Raw genomic sequence first — 21,480 nt, forward strand, 5'->3', positions numbered from 1 at the left:
ATATTAAATCAAATTATCTTAAATGTCACAAGCAATGCAAAATGGTTTAAAGAGTCTGCAATACATTAAACAGCAAATAAACAGCATACCAACCAGGGTACAGAATATGCATTGGCACTGTGACAATGTTGTCATTTGCTCCAATGGGTATTCCCCAAGGCACAGTTTACAAGACACAAGGGGGTCCAGTGCCAGGTCCCAAGTAGGCCTATATCTTGGTGTTGTCATTCTAAGCTGAATCTGGAAGACAGAAAACAATGAATTCGCCATTAAACAATTTGATTATCTTCTAGTAGAAAGTTATTGTCAGTGTTGAAGGAAAAATACAACACAAATAAGACCAAAGTTAAGTGATGCGATACCGACAGTCCGATTGTTATCCATCAAACTGACAGTCATTGTTTCATTTGAATTCCTTTACAGTGCAATTTGCATATCTTACCATGGCAGATAAATGTTACATTTATCAGTTGGTAGTTTGCATGCCCGTATCAACCATGGTCTTTCTTAATTAAACTAAATGTTCCCATTTTCAAAAACAAATTGGTTGCCTCAACTAATTTGCTCGTGTACGACAACTTTAGTGCTGCTAAGCAAGCAAAATCCTTTCATGGAAGTTTATCATAAGATCTTACACCATAGAAAGAGGTCACTTAAGACCATAAGACGTAGGTGCAGAAGTAGGCCATTTGGTCATCGAGTCTATTCCGCCATTCAATGAGATCACTTAGTTCACTGTGCTGGTGAAAGCGTTATCTATTTGCGCAGTGTTGGCTTTTCCCCCATGACCCTACAATTCTCTCCTTTTAAAGTATTCAGCAAATTTTCCTTTGAAAGTATTACTGAATATGCTTCCACCATCTTTTCAGGCAGTACATTCTGAATCATAACTCACTGCGACATCTCATTTATGGCTCTTCTGCCAATTACCACATTAATCTGTGCCCTCTACTGACTGGTCCTTCTGCCAGTGGAAACAGTTCCCCTTACTCTTACATAAATTATTAATTGTTTTGAATGTCTCTATTAAATGTTCAAGCAACCTTCTCTGTTCGAAGGAGAACAATCCCAGCCTCTCTAGACTCTCCACATAATTGAAATGCTTAATTCTCCCAGTCATTCACTGGGCGGCACGGTGGCACATTGGCTCGCACTGCTGCCTCAAAGCGCCAGGGACCTGGGTTCGAATTTCCGGCTTGGGTCACTGTCTGTGCGCAGTCTGCACATTCTCCCCGTGTCTGCATGGGTTCCCTCCCACATCCAATGATGTGTGAGTTGGGTGGGTTGGCCATGCTAAATTGCCCCTTGGTGTCAGGGGGTAGGGTAAATGCATGGGGTTATGGCGATAGGCTGGGATTGTGGTCGGTGCAGACTTGATGGGCTGAATGGCCTCCTTCTGCACTGTAGGATTCTATGATTCTAATAAGTCTCCTCTGCACCCTCTCCAAGGCCTTGACATCCTTTTGAAGGTGTGGTGAGCGGGGGCAGGAAGGGGGGGGTCATGCCAGGCAATGCCCCGACACAGGGGGCAATGTCAGGTGGCACTGCCAGGAAGGTGGGGGCAGCTCCTTTTGGGAAGTCTATGGAAGGGGAGAGGGAGCGATTCTTTTTGTTCGATTTCTTGAAGGTCAATGTTGCTGGTGGGTGGGCTGACTTTGTGGAACCCACCTCCAAAATATTTTTTTAACTGTGTCAAAAAATATGGCTGAAAAGTTGGCGGTGGGCTGGTGGGCAGTGAGTGTAGATAGTGATGTTATGCAGCAACAGGGAGTTGGTCACGGCTACAAATTTAAAGATCCTCTGCTTTAAATCTGTCTTTATTTTTTATTGAAAGAAAAAATTTAAAAAATTGGACTCAAAAATCATACAGATGCTGCCATCTTCACTAGCAGAATCTGCTGCTACATACAGCCCCCCCTGGTGTTGGCAGCAAGCCTTTTCTTATAGCTTGTGCTGCCTCATTATACCTATCAGTGGATGTGGGGGGCTTGCTCTGTGCCCATAAAATACAGCCAAATACAGTTCTATTTATAAAACTGAGGATCTCATGTGCTCTTTAAAATACCTTTATCACCTTTAGAGGCTTCGGGATGTCAACCGTCAAGTTTCTCTGTTGCTGCCACCCCCCCCCTCCCCAATTGACATTGTGCTCTTTTTAAGAACAGATGCTGGTTCACCCAACATCCACTCTACCATACTTTCCTCCACTCCTAAAAACAACTGTCCTCTGCTACTCTGTTTTCCGTCATTCAACCAAGTTCTTGTCCATGCTGTCACTGTCCTTTTTATTCCATGCTTTTCGACTTTGCTGACAAGTCTGTGACACTTTTACAAACACCTTTCAGAATGTGAGGTGATTCATTTTGGTAGGTCTAATTTAAATGTGGATTACAGGGTCAAAGGTAGAGTTCTGAAGACTGTGGAGGAACAGAGAGATCTTGGGGTCCATATGCACAGATCTCTAAAGGTTGCCACTCAAGTGGATAGAGCTGTGAAGAAGGCCTATAGTGTGTTAGCTTTTATTAACAGGGGGTTGGAGTTTAAGAGCCGTGGGGTTATGCTGCAACTGTACAGGACCTTGGTGAGACCACATTTGGAATATTGTGTGCAGTTCTGGTCACCTCACTATAAGAAGGATGTGGAAGCGCTGGAAAGAGTGCAGAGGAGATTTACCAGGATGCTGCCTGGTTTGGAGGGTAGGTCTTATGAGGAAAGGTTGAGGGAGCTAGGGCTGTTCTCTCTGGAGCGGAGGAGGCTGAGGGGAGACTTAATAGAGGTTTATAAAATGATGAAGGGGATAGATAGAGTGAACGTTCAAAGACTATTTCCTCGGGTGGATGGAGCTGTTACAAGGGGGCATAACTATAGGGTTCATGGTGGGAGATATAGGAAGGATATCAGAGGTAGGTTCTTTATGCAGAGAGTGGTTGGGGTGTGGAATGGACTGCCTGCAGTGATAGTGGAGTCAGACACTTTAGGAACATTTAAGCGGTTATTGGATAGGCACATGGAGCACACCAGGATGATAGGGAGTGGGATAGCTTGATCTTGGTTTCAGATAAAGCTCGGCACAACATCGTGGGCCGAAGAGCCTGTTCTGTGCTGTACTGTTCTATGTTCTAATTCCATGTACACCACATCAACCACTTAGCACCATCAACCCTCTCCATTATCTCATCAGAAAACTCCAGCAAGTCAGTTAAATCCCGGAACAAATCTGTGCTGGCTTTCCTTAACTAATGCATTTTGTCCAAGTTACTCTTAATTTTGTCCCAGACTATTCCCAAAAACCTTCTTACCACTGAGGTGAGATTGACTAGTCTGTAATTATTGCGTTTATCCTTATACCTTTTTTTGAACAGGAGTGTAACACTTTAAAAAAAAAATTCCACTATTAGCATTCCTTTTAAATCTTCTGTTCAGCTACTATTGTGTCTTGCATCTTGTATTCACAGTATGACTTCAGAATACTTGCATAATGACTTTCCCTCAGCCATTTTAATGCCTAGCAAATTGTTATATGAATCAGTTTACTCGTATATAAATTCTTTACCATTAATTCAAATTTAGCTGCAGTAATCTACTTACTGATGGGCCAAATTCCAAACAAGCTGGCGAACAAAGAAGTCATTGGTGGCTGATCTTAAACGTATCATGAAACTGACCTGAAACTGACAAGCAGAAAGTTGTGAAAAGCAGTTTTGGAGACCTTCAGGATCACACTACAATGATCACATTGTGGATTGTCTCAGTCAAAACATTCTTGGAAGTCTCTGTTTCTCCAAAGTCTAAGCTTCTATTGCTCCTATATACAATTGCTTTATTAATACAATCACAAATAGGGTATGTCAAATATTTTTTGTGCAGAATGATGCTTTGAAAACAGTGCCATAAAAATTAATTTATTTAAACATTACAGACCATGCGATGTAGCTTTCTGGAAGTTCAATATTTTCAAGCACTAAATTCTCACTCTGCCATGTTATTAATTATTACTTAATTTGAATTACCAAATAATTTTATTCTTTTAGTGCAAAAATTCAAATATTCTAGAATCATATAGGAGGCCATTGAGACCATCGTGCTTCTGTCAAATCTTGACAGAGCTATCCAATTAGTTGAATTCCCCTGCCCTTTCACCATCATGCCATAAGCTTTTCCTTTAAGTGTTTATCCAATTTCATTTTGAAAGCTGTAACTGAAGTTGCACACCTCCCTTTCAGGCACCTCATTCTAGATGATAAACAAAAAATCTCACCTCATCTCTGATTTCTTTGCCAATAACTGTAAACCTGTATCCTCTGGTTACTAGCCTTTATGCTGTTGGAAAGTGTTTCTCCTTATTTATTTTTTCAAAGCCCCTCAAAATTTTGAAAAGCACTATTAAACCTCCCCTTAACCTTGTTGTTCACCTTAAAGCAAACATCAACCTTTCCCTAACCGAAGTGGAAGTTCCTCGTCCCTGGTGTGACTCACGTAAATTTCCTCTGGACCTTTCCCAAGGCCTTGACATCTTTGCTAAACAGTGGTGCCTCGATTTGGTTACCATCCAGATGGGAGCTCAAAAACAGGGAAGCCTCTATTTTTCTGTGTCTTTTTATGACAGATAACCACTCCATCTGACGAAGGAGCTCTGCTCCGAAAGCTTATGGTATTTGCTACCAAATAAACCTGTTGGACTTTAACCTGATGTTGTGAGACTTCTTACAGTGCTTACCCCAGTCCAACGCCGGCATCTCCACATCTTTTTATGAAGCCAAGGATCCTCTAACTTATTTTTTAAAAACTGCCGTCTCACATGGTTCTTCCACGTTCAAAGATTTGTGCATGTACACGACAAGTCTCTGTTCCTTTAAAATTGTACCATTTAGTTTAAATTGCTTCTTTTCATCTTTTGCACTAAAATGCATAATTCTGCACTTCTCCACAAGAAACTGCACCTGCCGTGTGGCTGCCCATTTCACCAACATGTGGCCTCCAGAAAACAGAAGTAACTGATTGGTCAGCAGTAGACAGAATTCATAGAATTTCATGGTTTATAATGAAGAATGAACAAAGGTCAACTCTATAAACATTGTTTTATTAAATCAAAAGTCATATTATGTACTTTGTATTATAAATGAGCCAAATAAATATCAAACACAAACATAATAAATCGGCTTAGTAGAATGGGTTGAAACACAACTTTAATTATTTAGAAATCCAAGATTCAGATCTAATCCTTTTCTCAGACTCAACTTCCTTCCCTCCTCTTCCAAAGATAAGCACCTCCTCAACACTGACGGTGTCCCAACCAAGTTCGGTTATGGGCCTGAAACCAACCTGCAGAGAGATACTCAAGTCCTTTGGGAGCTGGTCAACAATTATCAGAAACTACAGATCCAATTTTAACCTTGTGTAAATGGGTGGGTTTTGAATGAGTTAGAATTTCACCCTAATGATCTACAGGACATGGGGCTGGATTTTCACTACCAAGGCAGTAGCTCAGGTTGTGAAATTTCCCAACCCGGCCTCATTTTAAAGTGCCCAGTCGCACAACAATTTTCACTCTGTTGGTGGAGTCAGGCCAGCTGACCCCAAAGCAGATCCTAGGCAGGCAAGCGCGAGGCAGGCTGGTTGGAAGGACTTTCTCCATTCTTTAGGACTTCATCACAGTTGTAATAAAATAAGTTAGTCCTCACACCACCTCACCCTATCCCACCCTCACACATACACCATGACCATTCATACCCTTCATGCCAACTCAAAACCCCCAAAAGACTACCCCAAGGCCCCTCATACTAACACAATGCCAACTAATGCCCCTTCCATGCTTGTTTACCCGGAATACATTGTGTACATGACCAATGCCATTTAATAATGATGGCAACTATGGAAATTCTTGAGAAAAAAAAGTTCAGAAATTCCTTTGAAAAAAATCTGCTGTTTCTATGACCTTATAAAAGTGTCAGACAGATCCTTAAAGCACCAATAACAGAGGCTTCAAATACTTCGTATCTCTTAACGTTCAAATAAACACCAAGACACAGACAAGAGTTGATAGGAAGAACTAATAATAACTATTAAAGATGTCATTCAAAAAATCATCAGTTCACTTCACTTAACAAAGCAGATTCCCACATGATCTCCTGCTCTTATTGGCTTGGGGTCTCGTCCAAGCATACATAAAGTGTGCAGTAATTGGCCCCAGTTGAACAGCAAAATGAAGGTCAAGACTTTCTGTCTAAACCCCCTGCCACTCCCCCACCCCAGCCCCACACACACCCGGCTGGTTGTCCAGCAGTGGATGTAGCTCCCAATTGGCCATCAGTGGGATCTACCAGTCCTGCTGGGGGGGGGGGGGAAGGAGGAAGAGAGAGAGAGAGAGAGAGAGAGAGAGCGGTGGCGAGGGGTGTCCACCTTCAGCAGGACCAGAAGATCCCATCAGCACGGAGAGGTGGAAAATCCTGGCCAAAGTAATTCCGAAGATGGCTATAAATTTTGACCATTGCTACAGCTAGTAGTTAACTGGCAATGCAACTGATAACATCTTGGTTCAATTAGATTAATATTTGTCCCACACAAGTACATTTGTTTGCAAAACCTGTTAATGGATAAGCTTCAAATAGGACTATTAGGGTGGCACGGTGGCACAGTGGTTAGCACTGTTGCCTCACAGCACCAGGGACCCGGGTTCAATTCCAGCCTCAGGTGACTGTGTGGAGTTTGCACGTTCTTCCTGTGCCTGCATGGGTTTCCTCCGGGTGCTCCGGTTTCCTCCCATAGTCCGAAGATGTGCAGGTTAGGAGGATTAACAGGGTAAATATGTAGGGTTACGGGGATAGGGGCTAGGTGGCCTCCTTCTGCATAGTAGGGATTCTATGATTTCAAATAATTGTTTGCTCTAATATGAAAATATTCCATTATGACAAGGTAAATTTCCATTCAGGTGGGGTTTTCGTCTGGTGTTGTCCAATAGGATTTCAATGTTTGCCAAATTTGTGGCAATCAGGACACCATATTTACCACATGATACAAAATGTATACAATATTAATAAACAACTGTGCAATCATTTAAAAACAGTTTTCAAGTTTTAAACCATCAGCCATCAAGACCGATATGTTCACGGCCAGAGCCGGGAGAACAGTTTCAAAAGCATTTCGCAAATCAACTGTTCTGCAAAGTAAGACTCTCAAAAGGAGACTGTTAACTGAAGTGTTTTGTTTCTGACTGCTCCAATTTATTTCAAATAAATCTAATTTCTTTAAAAGTAACCTGTCTCTATTTTACCAGAATTGATCAATTACAAGGCTTGGAGACTGAAAAGAATCAACAAATCTCTATGTATTGGCTTCTATATTTTGACCCTTGCCTTCTCGGTCGTCTGGCATTTTCAAACAGCGTAGACATCTAACAGACCTTTAGCTTGTCAACTTCCTGTAAACTCTCCTTTTAAGCCAGTTTGCACTCTATTCCTTTCAACTCCACATTTCAACAGATCTCTTTAGATAAAGGTTGAACACATTTGCCTGTCACTGAAACATACCAGCTTGCCAAAAATGCACTTCACCTGACAGCCATGCAGTGCTGTCTGTCGCTCATGTAGCTCAAAATCACCAACTAAACAAAATCAAACTATTTCGTTAGCATCCACTGTAATACTAGATTCCCCAAGAAAACTTCAAGAGCAGTCAGACCACTGACCTTCCGAAGGTCAGCCTGTTTTCACAGCAGTTCCACAGATCTAAATGTGCCAGTGCAAACAGGAACAGAGGAGGCAATAAACAGTGGGTTATTTTTCATCTTTCATTGAACAAATGGTCCTTGAGCATTCAGGTCTCTAGAAACCCGATAACAGAACTATGTTCCGATAAATACAGCTACGGTCCGATTGATATGTGACTCCTATCCAACTGCAGTGTTGTTGATTCTTCCTTGCTCAATGAGAGACAGAAAGCAGATAGTGGTCTAGCAAGGAACTCCTATATTCAGACCAACTGCGGTACCTTTAACACAATTCAGTAATGTCTGGCTCTAAAAATGATCAGCACCAATTTGCCTGAGCAGTGAGCGGATTGGACAACGCTATTTTAGTCTGACACTGTGAGAATAGTCCCCGCAAAAACACTCTTGTCTATATGTAAGAAGGAATGAATTTATTTGGTTTTGGTTTATTTGGTTTTTGAAAGATACGTATTTAATTTCCTTTCATTCACCATCAACCTTCAAAAGATACATTTACAGTTTTTCTATTGACTTCATTCTAGAGAGTGGCCCCATAAGTACTGGGGAAAGATTGTGGTCCTGATTGTCCCATCCTGACATGCACGTTTTTGTCGGGTTGAGAGAATCTGTGTCGGCCATTTTGCGGGATTCGCTCATGCATTCCCGATGCATGCGCGTCTCCCACAGCCGGAGAGCAAGCGCATTCAGGGCCGCGCTGGAAACGGCGAGAAGACAAGGTAAGTGATCTAAATCTATTTTTAATCTATTGAATTCTCCGGGCCCGATAGCATCTCCCACCCCGCTAGGAGTATTTCACTCAGACGGGATTGAAGGTAGCTCTCCACTTGGGAAACTAGCGGGAGGCCACGGTGGAGTGAAGAGTGGGCAATCGGGGCCTCCTCGGAGAGGTCAAACGGCAGGGGATGATGCCCGCTGGCACTGCCCAAGGGGCAAAGTGCCCATACCCAGGGAGTGGGGCCTATGTGGGCAGGGCCTAGGGGTGATCGGTGGGGGTGAGGGGTCCTGCCGCCACTTTGCAAGTAGGATCGGTTGGGGCTGGAGGCCAGCGTTCGAAGCGCGTTTGGGGGAGGGGGGGGGGGGGGTGGTGGCCTGCAGGGGAGTCTGCCTCCCAGGGGAGGGTACACATTTGCCTCCTGGGAGGGGTGAGGGTGTGATGATTGTGGTGTTCTGGGACGGGGGGAGGGGTCAGGGCTAGTCCGGGAATGTTTGAGCAGGCCGCGATCGGGCTGGCCAGCAAACTGCAATCTGACAGTTCGGGGTCACTGCGCATGCGCAGAGTTCCGGGACTGTCAGACTCTGGCGTGAATAGGCCCCGCCCCCCGAGCTTTTAATGATATTCACGATTGTGACCTCTGCATTGCACAGAGTGGGAGATTCGAGACTGAACTCCCACTGAAAAAACAATCGTGACTTACACTATTTTTCCTGCCAATTCAGCACTTAGAATCTTTTGGGAGAATCGGGCCCTGTGAGTCTTGTTCTGTCACTTGTAACATATCCAGCAAGCTAAAGACACAGGTTTTTATTTGACCCTAAGCCTTGCTACATTACAAGCTACTGGGGGTGTATGAAAACATACTCTAATTCATAAATGAGAGAGAAGAATAGAAGTATAGTAAGAATTTTCACATATGGAGTGGGTGGGGAGTCCAGACAACATTTCAATGGGAAGAAATCTAATAGGATGTTCACAAAATGGAGTGCAAAGGAAAGCCAGAAAGCAATCTTAAAAGAAGGAAACAAGAAGGAGCAAAATATCTCAAAATGAAGGTTGGGGATGCAAAGGCTTTAGGAGGTAAGAAATCTCAGCAAGTAGGGATGTTGTCAGCAAATATATCAGTTGTATCTAATTGCAACCCAAGTTGGATCAGATTTCCGATTTGTCCCCTTGGAGGATAAAACACAGCCAATAGTTTGTCTGGAATGTGCAATTTGATCCTGTCTGCTGACCCAGTAATTCAAGGGACGGGATTTTACCAAGATGACTGGGATCCAGAGATTGGGTTTGATTCTGGGTCAGGAATCTGGAAGTGGCCATGATCTTCCTGGTGGCAGTCAACTTTTAAAGTCCAATGATGGATGGTGGATGACCAGGAAACCTGGTGCAGCGATGTCTGGCTGGCAATCCCACCAGGAGAGATTGATTCAGTTGATGTAAGTAGGAGAATACGAGAGCATCTCAGAATGGGGGGTCCTCATAAAATTGTAAAAAATACATATGGCCACAGCTATCAGATTATCATTGTGGCGGGAGGGATAAGGATGATCTTGTTACCCCTCTGGCCTGCCATGGGAGGCCGCCTCCAGGTGACGGCTGGGCTTTGGCCTCAGCTAGGGGCCTATGCACTACTGGGAAGGTCATGGGAGGTGTCACCAATATGCTCCATTGCCAGATGAATAGCTGGTGCCAATCGGATCCTGGAAGTTTGCTCGGAAGCAGGATGCTGTTGAGGAGGATCCCTGCTGTGAGATTCTCTAAATTTGCTCCTGGTCCTGCCTCCACACGACAGTGAAAGTTCAGTCCGAGGTCTCTTTACTCCAATGTTTGGCACAGAATGCTGCAATGATTAAATCCCATGGCTTAGGTAGGTGCAAATTCTATGAGAATCGTGGCGTTTTAAGAACATCCTGGGTTATCTAGTATTCGGTAATTCTAATTGTAGTTGTCCTTTGCTAGTAAAATAAAATACTTTCTACCCTAATTATGGAGATTGGTTAACAACTTTGGAGCTACATGATTTCTCTCCTTCTAAAAGTGGCAAAAATTGTTTTACCTTAGTTGAGTCTACACCATGATGAAGTTGCCTGTGATATGTGAAGCCAGGGTCCTACGTTAACAAGTTTGTGCTTATGTTGGAAGTTGCTTGCTGTTTGAATCTCAGTACCTTTGGCTGTGCTTTGCTTTATAGTTAACCTCAATAGTCATCTGTAGTGCTGCAAATTACTGCGTTAATTGGTAACGTATTCAGCTTAGCAATTAAATCAGCAATCTTCAAAACTGCAAATTACTAGAGAGATTAACTACAAAGCAAAGCACTGCCAAAAATACCAAGTTCGATGCAGTTTCAGAGACAAGCAATCACTCAGAATCATATCACTGGCTGGGAAGATTGAGGAGCAGTTCTGAAATTGCAACGATCTTCCTTTGTGCTAGTTCCCATTGTCCCCAGTTTTGCTAGGGCTCCTTGATTCAACACTCAGGTCAAATGACTGATGTCAAGGGCAGTCACTCTCAACTCACCTCTGAAATTCAGCACTTTTGTCTATGTTTGAACCAAGGCTGCAATTAGGTGAGGAGCTGAGTGAACCCTGGTGGAACCAAAACTGAACAGGTCAATGAGCAGGTTTTTGCTAAGCAAGTGCCGCTTGATAGTGCTGCTGATGACCCCTTCCATCACTTCACCGATGATCGAGAATAAACTGATGGGATAGGTAATTAGCCGGGTTGGATTTGTCCTGTTTCTTGTGCACAGGACATACCTAAGCAATTTTCCACAATGCCGGATAGATGTCAGTGTTGTAGCTGTGCTGGAACAACTTGACTAGGGGCGCAGCAAGTTCTGGAGCACAAGTCTTCAGTATTGTTGCTGGAATGTTGTCAGGGCCCACAGCCTCTGCAGTGTCCAGTGCCTTCAGCCATTTCTTGACATCACATGGAGTGAATCAGTTGGCTGAAGACAGTCATCTGTGATGAGGGAGAGGAGGCTAGCTGTCTAATGGCATAATAGCATTAAAAAAAAATCAAGAGGGATACTAGTCAGCTAGGAATCTTGGCTGACAGGCTAGGCAACACTTCCAGGTGGGGGCTGTGAGAGTGGAGAGTCAAGGTCAGCAACCTTTTTCAATGAGGAGGAGAAAACACTGCTTCATATTCTCTGTAGTGAGGGGCAAGTGGGGACATACATGCATTTTAATTTTCTCTCCACTTCTGCTGTTGTCTGCTATGATCAGCTGATCCTTCATGCCAGGACATAGGCTCATTATCCTTGAGCTTTTTTTTTGCAATCTAAATAATCATCCTCAACAAGTTGTGGCTGAGCCACCTGTGTGACTAATGTATGACGTACATTGCTGAGTCAAATCACCATGGCACAATGCAACTATTTTTATATCTGTTAATGTCAAGTGACAGGATTTTTAACATTGTAAAAGCCTGGCACAGCACTTAACATGCTTAACAGGTTCTGCATCCAAATGTTGACATTTTAACAAGGACTTAAATGCAACGCTGCAGCCCACTCAAATATTTTAGCATGTAAAGGACTGAAGACATCATTATAACCAGGAAATTAAAGGATTATTTAATATCAAATTGTAGAAATTTTATTAACAGGAACAGTGTAATGCGTTTGGTTTAATGAAACAAAGGCTCCGAGTGCAAAGAAGGTGGATTACTAATGAGATTTATTGAAGCCTCAACTGTTTTTTTGAGCTCTCTTCAATTTAGTCGCAATACCAAGTTTGGTTCAGTAACACACCTCTAAAATGCCGCTGTCAACTTCCTCACATAGAAGAGAGGCACCATGACAGTCACCTTGACATTAATACAAGTGCTCATCATAAAATATAAACACAAATTAGAGCTCTGACAAAGAGTCATCCAGACTCCAAACTTTGGCTGTAATGTTACGGTTGTTCACGCCTGCGGGATTTTCCAATCCCGGTGCGGTGAATGGAGATTTGGCTGGGTGCTAAATTCTCCGACCTCGCCGCAGCAGGAGCATGAATGACCGGTAAGATCACACCCGTAGGTTCAGCTCTCTCTCCACAGAAGCTGTCAGACCTGTTGGGATTTTTCAGCATTTTCTGCTTGTGTTGCTCATCATACAACTTCAGGTAAATTTAGATGCACCTAAAGATGACTAGGAAATCCACCATTCCTTGATCTTTTCCTCCCCCACCCCCTCAAATTCTTTTTCTCTGCTTTCTCCTCCACTCACGCAGCCTTTTCTGTATCTGAGAGTATTGACATGGAGATCTGCTCCATAGCAGCTCATAGGCTAAAGCAGTTGAACAGCCAATTACTGGAAATCGCCTGGAGTTCAGAAAGCTGACCGTGCAAGGAATTTAAGTGGAGCACCCACTCCCATCACTCACTGATTCAGCATTCAGGATGGGAAAGGGAAAGGACACAGCTGCACTACAGCTTGGAGGTGATTCAATACAGAATTCAAAGAATATCTCTCTTCCTTTTGTGGGTAATAGGATAAATGACTCAACTTTGCTTTAAGATACATGAGTCTATGGAGGTTCACAAAACTAATTTTCTTAAATATTAATGCTAACATAAACGTAAACCTTAGAAATGTGCAAACTCTGGAAAATGGAACAAAATAAAATATAGAAACATATCTGCAATATAAGATACATAGGAAAAGGAAACCATCCAGTTCTGGTATCAGCAAACCGCAGAATAAAACTGCATTCTGAAAAGGTTCCCATGCAGTTCAGTAATGTATCTGAGCCGGGGCACGATGGGCCAGTTTCTAGTTTCTATGTTAATGGTGGAATGCAATGTAATGTACAGGCTGGGATTTTTATCCTCCATTCACGGCGGGTTTTGTGACTGGAGTGAAAAATATCTCGAGAAGTGCAAAGTCGTATTTTACATCGATGTAAAAGCATGATGCAATTGCCCTCCTCCACCCCACCCCGGCTGTAAGGATTCTATGATTCTATGAACATGCTCATGGAATTTTATCCCAATTGAGTCATTGTATTCAGGTGAAGAGGACAGAAAAATGAAAAGCATTTTTTTTAAAAATCACATGAAAGCACAAAGTTATGAATTAGTGATAACCCAATAAAAGCTGCAGAATAATGCTGGAAGTCACCTCGCAGCCCTGAAGTTAGTGCATTATTAATCATACTGAGTTCATTTCAAGTGTGTTCCCACTATATTGTAGTTGGATGTTGGATACAGTAAGTATTAAACAGGCTATATTCCGATAAACAATTTCTACCTTGATTTCCATTAAGAATACCTTTCACAAATAATGTAAGTTAACAGTGGTCTGCAGATTGTTACTTGAATGGGTGTAAATTGGGAGAGATGGATACTCAGCAAGACCTTGATGCGCATCAGTCACTGAAAATAAACGTGCAGGTACAGCAGGCAGTAAAGGCAAATTATATGTTGGCCTTCATAGCGAGAGAATTGGAGTATAAGGATAGGGATGTTTTGCTGCAATTGTATAGGGCATTGGTGAGGCCACACCTGGAGTACTGAGTGCAGTTTTGGTGTCCTTATCTGAGGAAGGATGCCCTTGCTATAGAGGGAGTACAGCAAAGGTTTACCAGGCTGATTCCTAGCATGGCAGGCCTGTCATATGAGGAGAGACCAAGTCAGTTAGGATTATATTCACTGGAGTTTAGAAGAGTGAGAGAGAATCTCATAGAAACTTATAAAATTCTAACATGGTTATTCAGGGTAGATTCAGAAAGAATGGCCGCGGTTATCCCATTGCGACCTGCAACCTTTCTGTCAGGTTTCGGTGGGAGACGTGCGTCTGCGGCCTTGAACAGGGATTTGCGCATGTGCCGAGAACGCATGCGTATCTCCCAGAGCCGGCAAACAGTCGCCGGTCAGACCACGCTGGAAACCGGCGAGAAGGCAGGTAATTTGAATCTGTTTTTAATCTGTTTTAAATATGTATGTTAGTTAATTATCGGGACCTGAAAGGTCCCAATTAAATCTCCTACCCCACCAGGATACTTCATTCCGGCAGGGTTCAGGATGGCTCCCTTTGGGGAACTAGCGGGAGACCCCGCCAGAATGAAGGGGGGGGGGCAATCAGGGCCACCCAGGGGGTCGGGAGGCGGGGGGTGTGGTGCCCCCTGGGCATGGGCACCCTGGCAGTGCCAGCATGTGCCCCCTGTCACCGCCCAAGGGGCAAAGTGCCCATGCCCAGGGGCACCTTGGCACTCCCCATCAGGCATTGGGCAGTGCCAAGGGGTGGGGCCTATTGTGGGCGGGGCCTCCCACTGCCACTCTGCAGACGTGATCGGTCTGGGATGGAGGAGGGCAGCGATTGGGGCGGGCTGGGCTGAAGGGGGGGGGGTGGTCTCACGGGGTGAGGGGGGGTGTCGGTTCGCCACTGCTGGGGGGGTGAGGCCTGGGCACTGGGGCGCTCCGGGCCGGAGGGGCAGCACTGCAGGGGTCCTGGGCTGGCCAGCAAACAGGAAGACTGACAGATCGGAGCCACTGCGCATGCGCAGAGTTCCAGAACTGTCAGTCTCCGGCGCAATAGGCCCCACTCCCCAGAGATTCACGACTGGGACCTCTGCAGTGCACAGAGTGTGGCGATCAGGTGAGAAGCTGAACTAACAGTTGGGATTTAGAACAGCTTTCCTGCCAATTCAACACTTTTTGGAGAATCGCCCCAATGTTCCAATGGTGGGAGAGTCCAGAACTGAGGGTCATAGTTTGAGGATAAGAGGTAAACCTTTTAGAACTGAGATGAGGAGACATTTCTTCACGAACGTGTGGAACTCACTATCACAGAATGTAATTGAGACCAAAATGTTGTCTGATTTCAAGATGTTAGATATAGCTCTTGGTGCTAAAGGGATCAAAGGATGGGGGGGGCGAAGGGGGGATCAGGATATTGAATTTGATGATCAGCCATGATCAAAATGAATGGCGGAGCAGGCTCGAAGGGCCAAATGGCCTACTCCTGTTTCTAGTTTCTATGTTAACGGTGGAATGCAATGTAATGTACAGGCTGGGATTTTTCTCCTCCATTCACGGCGGGTTTAGTGACTGGAGTGAAAAATATCTCGAGAAGTGCAAAGTCATATTTTATTTCCGTGTAAAAGCACGATGCAATTGCCCTCCTCCACCCCTCCCACCCCCCCCCCCCCCCCCCCCCCCGGCAGTGACAGGGTGCGTTTTCCGATGTTGAATGTGTTGAATGTCAGGAACTTCATTTGAATATATTTACATGTCATTATCAGGCCCACATGTCGGAATCATATCATATGCCTTCACCATCAAAAAAAAGCATCCAGGCATGCCAGGCAAATGCCCGGAGGGTGCCAGGGTGAACTGGTTTGCTTGCTGTGCACTGGGGCAGCCTTTAAAAATTGCATCTTGGATCCCCAAATGTCTAAGTTGTCGATGGTGGGTGAATCAGAGGCCGCCCTGCCAATGAAACATCATGGGACCAGTCACAAAGTTTTTTTTCTGGCTCGACATCAGTCTTTGCCAATATCTGGGAAAATCCTGGCCACAGTACTATATTTGTCCCAGAAGCCATATTGCAAAACATCTCCATTCCCCTAACCATTCTCCATCAAAAGGGCTGACTGAAGGAATTCAAACAGGGTTTTATGGGAGTGTTTGGCATGGATCCGAGAAGTGGCTTAATCGCCGGGGGAAAACAAGGAAAACAGGAAACAGCTAAATAAACTGGACGGGATTTTCCAGCCCCGCCTACTGCTGGGATCGTCCAGTTCTGCCAAAAGTCAACGGACTTTTGGCTGACCGACCGCATCCGCCACGGCAGATCCTGTCAAGGCAGGGCTAGAAAATCCCAGCCACAGTCTCTAACTCAGAGACTGCAAACTCTATGAGCTCCTGACACTTCTTGTTAGAGATGAAGGTGGAATTGTAGAAGAAAGTGATTTAAAGTTAATAGACAAAAGAAACCTGCTGTTATTTTGGCCATCCGGGATGATCCTAGACTAGCAGGTTCTTGTTGCAGACAGATGTGTGGATTAAGTGAACTTGATGCGGTCGGATCTGGCAATGGATTGTTTAAGACAATATACCGGATACGCTGCAGTTTATGTCTTTTTAACTTAATGTTGTGGACATGGAGGCAAAACGATTAGAATTCAAAATGTTGAAGCTTTTAATGGTGACATAGATGGAAATGATAGATTTATTGAAAAATCTGTACAGAGGACTAAAGCTCTGGACCACAATTCAAAATTTTGGTTTATAAATGACTTATGATGGGGGAGGTCCTTCATCAAACCCTATCAGGCATTCAGTATCTGAGTGAGGGACCCAGTATCAGACAGGGAAGTTCATTCTCACTTCTATTTTTCCACTTCTCCATTCCTGCTCTCCATCTTGCCCTCCCCATCCTTCAGGGTATCTGCCACAATCCTCAGGCAGTCCCTTAACAGTCTGTACCTCCGTTCTGCCATTCACACATTCTGATCACTTAATGGACACTTTTAGCACCTTTCTCAGCCTTCTTCATTATCATTTACATTGCATTTGTCCTATTACTGCGCCCCCCCCCCACCCCCACATAGTATAAGTCTCTCCTGATTTTCTTTGCTCTTCACTCTGACAAAGAGTCATCCAGACTCAAAACGTTGGCTCTATTCTCTCTCCAAAGATGCTGCCAGACCTGCTGTGATTTTTCTCCATTTTCTGTTTTTGTTTCAGGCAGGGAATAGCCTCTGAAAGCTACCCCACTGCCCTGCCTCTGATACACCTGCCATTCCCCACTCTCCTGTGAACTCCACCCTGTAAATCACATCCCATCTCCATTCACCTTTGGTCTGGGGTCACACAATCATTGGTAGGTACATTGCTGTCAGCTGCCGCCACTCCTGCTGATGGTATGAGGAGCTGTGGCAGCTTTTGGTGGGTGGGACCTTCACCACCGGGGTCGTCAATCATGAAAAGGCATGACAGTGGCCACTTAAGAGTCTAAAGTATATTTGATTCCACCAGGTATTTCCCATGAAACTGGTGTGTTTTTTGCGCCATTCTCTGGCTGGCAGGTGTGATTCCTGTTGGCTCCCCATACCTGAAAGAATCCTGTTCAAAAACTCTGAAAATAACTATTTCCCATGTCACCAAAATCTTCCTGAAGCAGGCACTAAATAACTTATTTGCATAAACAAAATGGTTTCATGTCTACTTCAGACATGGACAAATGACATATTTTGCTTGTTTTTGCCCAATATAGAGGCTAATACGCTTCTGCCTGCAATTTTGAACAGTTAGGTGCTGTGAAGGTTCTGGCAAAATGGGTCCTATTTGACACAATTTCTACAGCTTAAGCTCAAGATCTGAGTTTGATTTTGATTTTTTTTCCAACATCTCGACATAATAATTGGAACAAGACTATGTTTTATTTATCAGGCCCACTCCAAACTCTGCACATGAATATTTTCATTATCAATTCTCCCTTTCCCCAATATCTCCACTTTCTTTTTAACTATGTGGTTTAAATATCTCTTTAAGCACTCAATTAATTCTTTTCAATTTCCCTCTAGAAGTAGGGTGCCAAATTATACTTAATATTGAGTGAGTTCTACCAGTTAAACTAATCTACTTTGAATAATGAAATGGTCTCGAGTTTCACTTCAGAAGCTGATTAGCTTGACACAGGATAGTCACACGTTGACTGGATAAGCTCAGCGAATCACCCAAACATTTTTCAAGATTTTTATAAATCTATCCAAACCAAATTAGCTTAATTTAAACTCATAGCTGTGACAGACAGGAGCTACCTTTAACCTATCACAGCATTATTCAGGTTTCTGTGAAAATCAGTACATATTGAGCGAAATCTGCAGTTTCACACATGACTGCTTATTACTTCATACTATCCACCTATTTTACAGATGTAATAGATAGCAGATGACTTAATTCAAAGCATCACAAACTTGCTTACAACATGCATCTGAAATGATCAAATTGATTGCAGAGCAATGCATCAATTAACTGTGATCAACTGAAACTGACAAAGCATCTGATGTTACAATGGCAACATTAAGCAACGATGTTCCAAAAAGGTTACAATAGAACTTGTATGGCAACATAGGAAGTTGAAACTAATTGGTAAATTCAGCACTGCATCAGTTTGAAGCCATTTCCACTCCGCACCAATTGTAGAATGTAACACAGGCGCCAAGGCTAAAAATGTTTCTGAAGCAAAGCAGGACTCCTTCCTTCTGGTGTTTTGTTTCTTTTGACTGCAGTGTCAGATGTGGCCCACGCCAGATTGAGATGCATTCACCCAATGGCAGTAGTAGGTTTAGAATGAGTTTACCTCAGAAAATTGGACTAATAATTAGGTAATTCGGCTGCAATCAGGCCTGGAAGGTTCCCATGCAGCGTATTACAACTGCAATTGTGCTGCAGCTTAGTGTGGTAACTGGCACCGATGTTGTCTCCAGCTTGCACACATGCACGACAGTGCAGCAACCTAGAAGTTACACTTCAGGCTGCTCAAAAGTTTTCCCCTTTCAGATACCATTAATTCGTGTAAAAAAATAAATGTATCAAGCATTGAAATGAACAGGGCACATCCAACAAAAAAAATGAGAAAGGACTTTAACTGGAATCTGAACTTTGTATCTATTTGCTCGCACCTCCCTCTCTTTCTATTATTAGCCAGGGAACAGGTTACTTATAAAACTTGCATAGACAAGTACAGCATCAATATGACAGCTGAAGACTGCCTTTCCTTTTAACACAAGGGCAGTAGGTGCTCGATCCCATGACCACTTGTATGGAAACCATGCTCTACACCGATTACCGTGGCACCATTCAAAGACTTTGCCAGATTTATGCTAAATCATCTGGGCTGCAAAGAGATTATAAGGCTTATGGAGGCACCAGGAGCAAGGAATTTATTTGATTTCAATAAACTATTAATCTGGAATTTCAGTTGTATAACAGTGTTCCGCATATGTAAAAAACAGTGCAAATTTAACACTATTTTAATTCAATTTTTTTTCACCTGCTGGCTTTTGACCTTCCTTGCTATGATAATAAATGGATTACAAAAAGAATTATGAAGTCTTACTGATGTGAAGGCAGAACCTAATTATCTGCAAATACAGATAGTTGCATTTTAAACAATTTTTGGCTGTATTTTTAAGTTAATCCTAAATAGCAGCGTATGAGTAACAGTTGAAATAACAGCAGAATAGTTGCTCTTTTGAAGAGATCTGTGATCATGCAGGCTTGATTTTAAAAAAAATATTACCTGTATCTAATTTTCAGGAAACAGAACTACCTCAATGTCAGCCAGTACATCTAAGCTCCAAAGTTGTTCATTCTCGGAATGGTTCTTTGGGCACAATTGACCAAACCACTGGAACTCTCCATCAGCCAACTATCTAATATATTCCAGTCCTTTTAAAGTCAAGCATCTGTCCAAGTTACCTTGATAAGTGTCAATAGTGTGGATGGCAGGGGGAAGGTGACAGGCAACAACTATGTACAGTGTGCATATAACTATATGGAGTTAAAAGTTTAATACCTCAAAATCATTTTTTCCCCCAAAACTTTCTTCAGCTGTCGTGTGGCAAAGTCAGCAATTACTAGCTAACCACCAAGAGAAGAGGGCCACATTCTCATCTAATTGGCAGTAAAATATAGTGATATTCAAAATCACATCGGCCATTACTTCCAATATTTCTCAATTCTTTTAAAACAGTAATCCCATCCCAATTTAACTCACTGGCTTACTGAAGCTGCTGACTCTAATTGGGGGATCCCACACAGTTATTAACATCCTTCTATCACACAACCTAAGTGGACACAGCCTTGGGTTTCCACAGTCTATTCAGCAGTGGAGTATATCACAACTAACACCAGGTCTTTCACATACTGATACGTACTTCCTAACAAGATAGTCATTTTGCATCCTTTGGCACAGAGGTGCTGGTGGTGCACAGCCCCCCACTACTGCATTAGCTAATATATAAGGATAGAAAGAATTAGATAGTTATATAGATGCTAGTGCAACACATAAAAGATTTATAATACCAGAACTCAGAGATTATGACCATAAGGGAAGAAAATTAGTTGGAACTCTTCCCCCTAGAAAAGAAAGGATTGCAGGGGTAACCTAATACATGCATTGAAATTTATGACGCGGTTTAATAGTGCAGACACAGAGAAGATGTTTCCACTTGTGGGGAGTCTAAAACTATAAGTCATAAATTTAGGATGATCACTAATACACTTAATAAAGAATTCAAGAAAACTTGTTTACCCAAAGAGTGTTGAAAATGTGGAACTTGCTCCCACATGAAATAGTTGAGGAGAGAGCATCAATGCATTTAAGGGGAAGTACACAAAGTAAGATAGGAACAGAATATAGAGTTCCCTCCATAAACTCATTTTAACAGTTACAGTGATGATAACATTGCACTTTGCCACCAGCATTGATTTGCAATAGACATTTCATTAGGTAGCCTAATAGTATTGATCTCTGAAAAAATGTGACATTATAATATAATCGCATCACTGGTCCCCATGCAAAACATTACAGATGCTGACGGGTTTTGCAGATAGTTCCAGCATTTTCTGCTTTCTTCCAATTATCGTTTCATTTTTAATCAAATCTTGGCCTACTACTGAAGATTAGCAGTACGAGTATGTTATTGCACATCATTTTAGAGTATTGAATTTTGTAATATATTGAACTAGGTTTACATTTAACTTTATGTAATGCATGCATTTTACAAGAGGAAAGTGCTCATCAGGTAGTTTTTTTTATTCCAAAACAATATGTTGATTTGAGGATATCTAATGCATGCAAATCTGAACAACAAAAAACTGGTTGGATACAGCAGCTCTAATTTCATTTCTAAGCTTGCTACTAGTTGTAATGAATTGAGTTTCCCTACTGCACTCTAATTAAGATGAAGATGTGCACCGACTTATTAAATTGCCCTTGGGAAATATAATGCAAAAAACAGACTTTGCATCAGTCAGTTATCAAGAAAGGATCACAAGGAGCACAACGTCTGCACAATAGCGACTATTC

General features: G+C 42.9%; 1 protein-coding gene across 2 annotated transcripts in view; it reads right to left on the reverse strand.

The window, feature by feature from the left end:
- Positions 1 to 21,480, reverse strand: part of LOC144493749 (putative E3 ubiquitin-protein ligase RNF144A-A) — an 86,744-nt gene that overhangs the window by 40,587 nt on the left and 24,677 nt on the right. For both annotated transcript variants that reach the window (XM_078213190.1, XM_078213189.1), the window contains one exon: positions 94 to 240. In XM_078213190.1, coding sequence (XP_078069316.1) covers positions 94 to 228 — 135 coding nt within the window. In that variant the 5' untranslated portion in view covers positions 229 to 240. The remainder of the gene's footprint in view (positions 1 to 93; positions 241 to 21,480) is intronic.

The sequence above is a fragment of the Mustelus asterias genome, chromosome 5 (assembly GCF_964213995.1).
Source record: "Mustelus asterias chromosome 5, sMusAst1.hap1.1, whole genome shotgun sequence".
Lineage (NCBI taxonomy): Eukaryota > Metazoa > Chordata > Chondrichthyes > Carcharhiniformes > Triakidae > Mustelus > Mustelus asterias.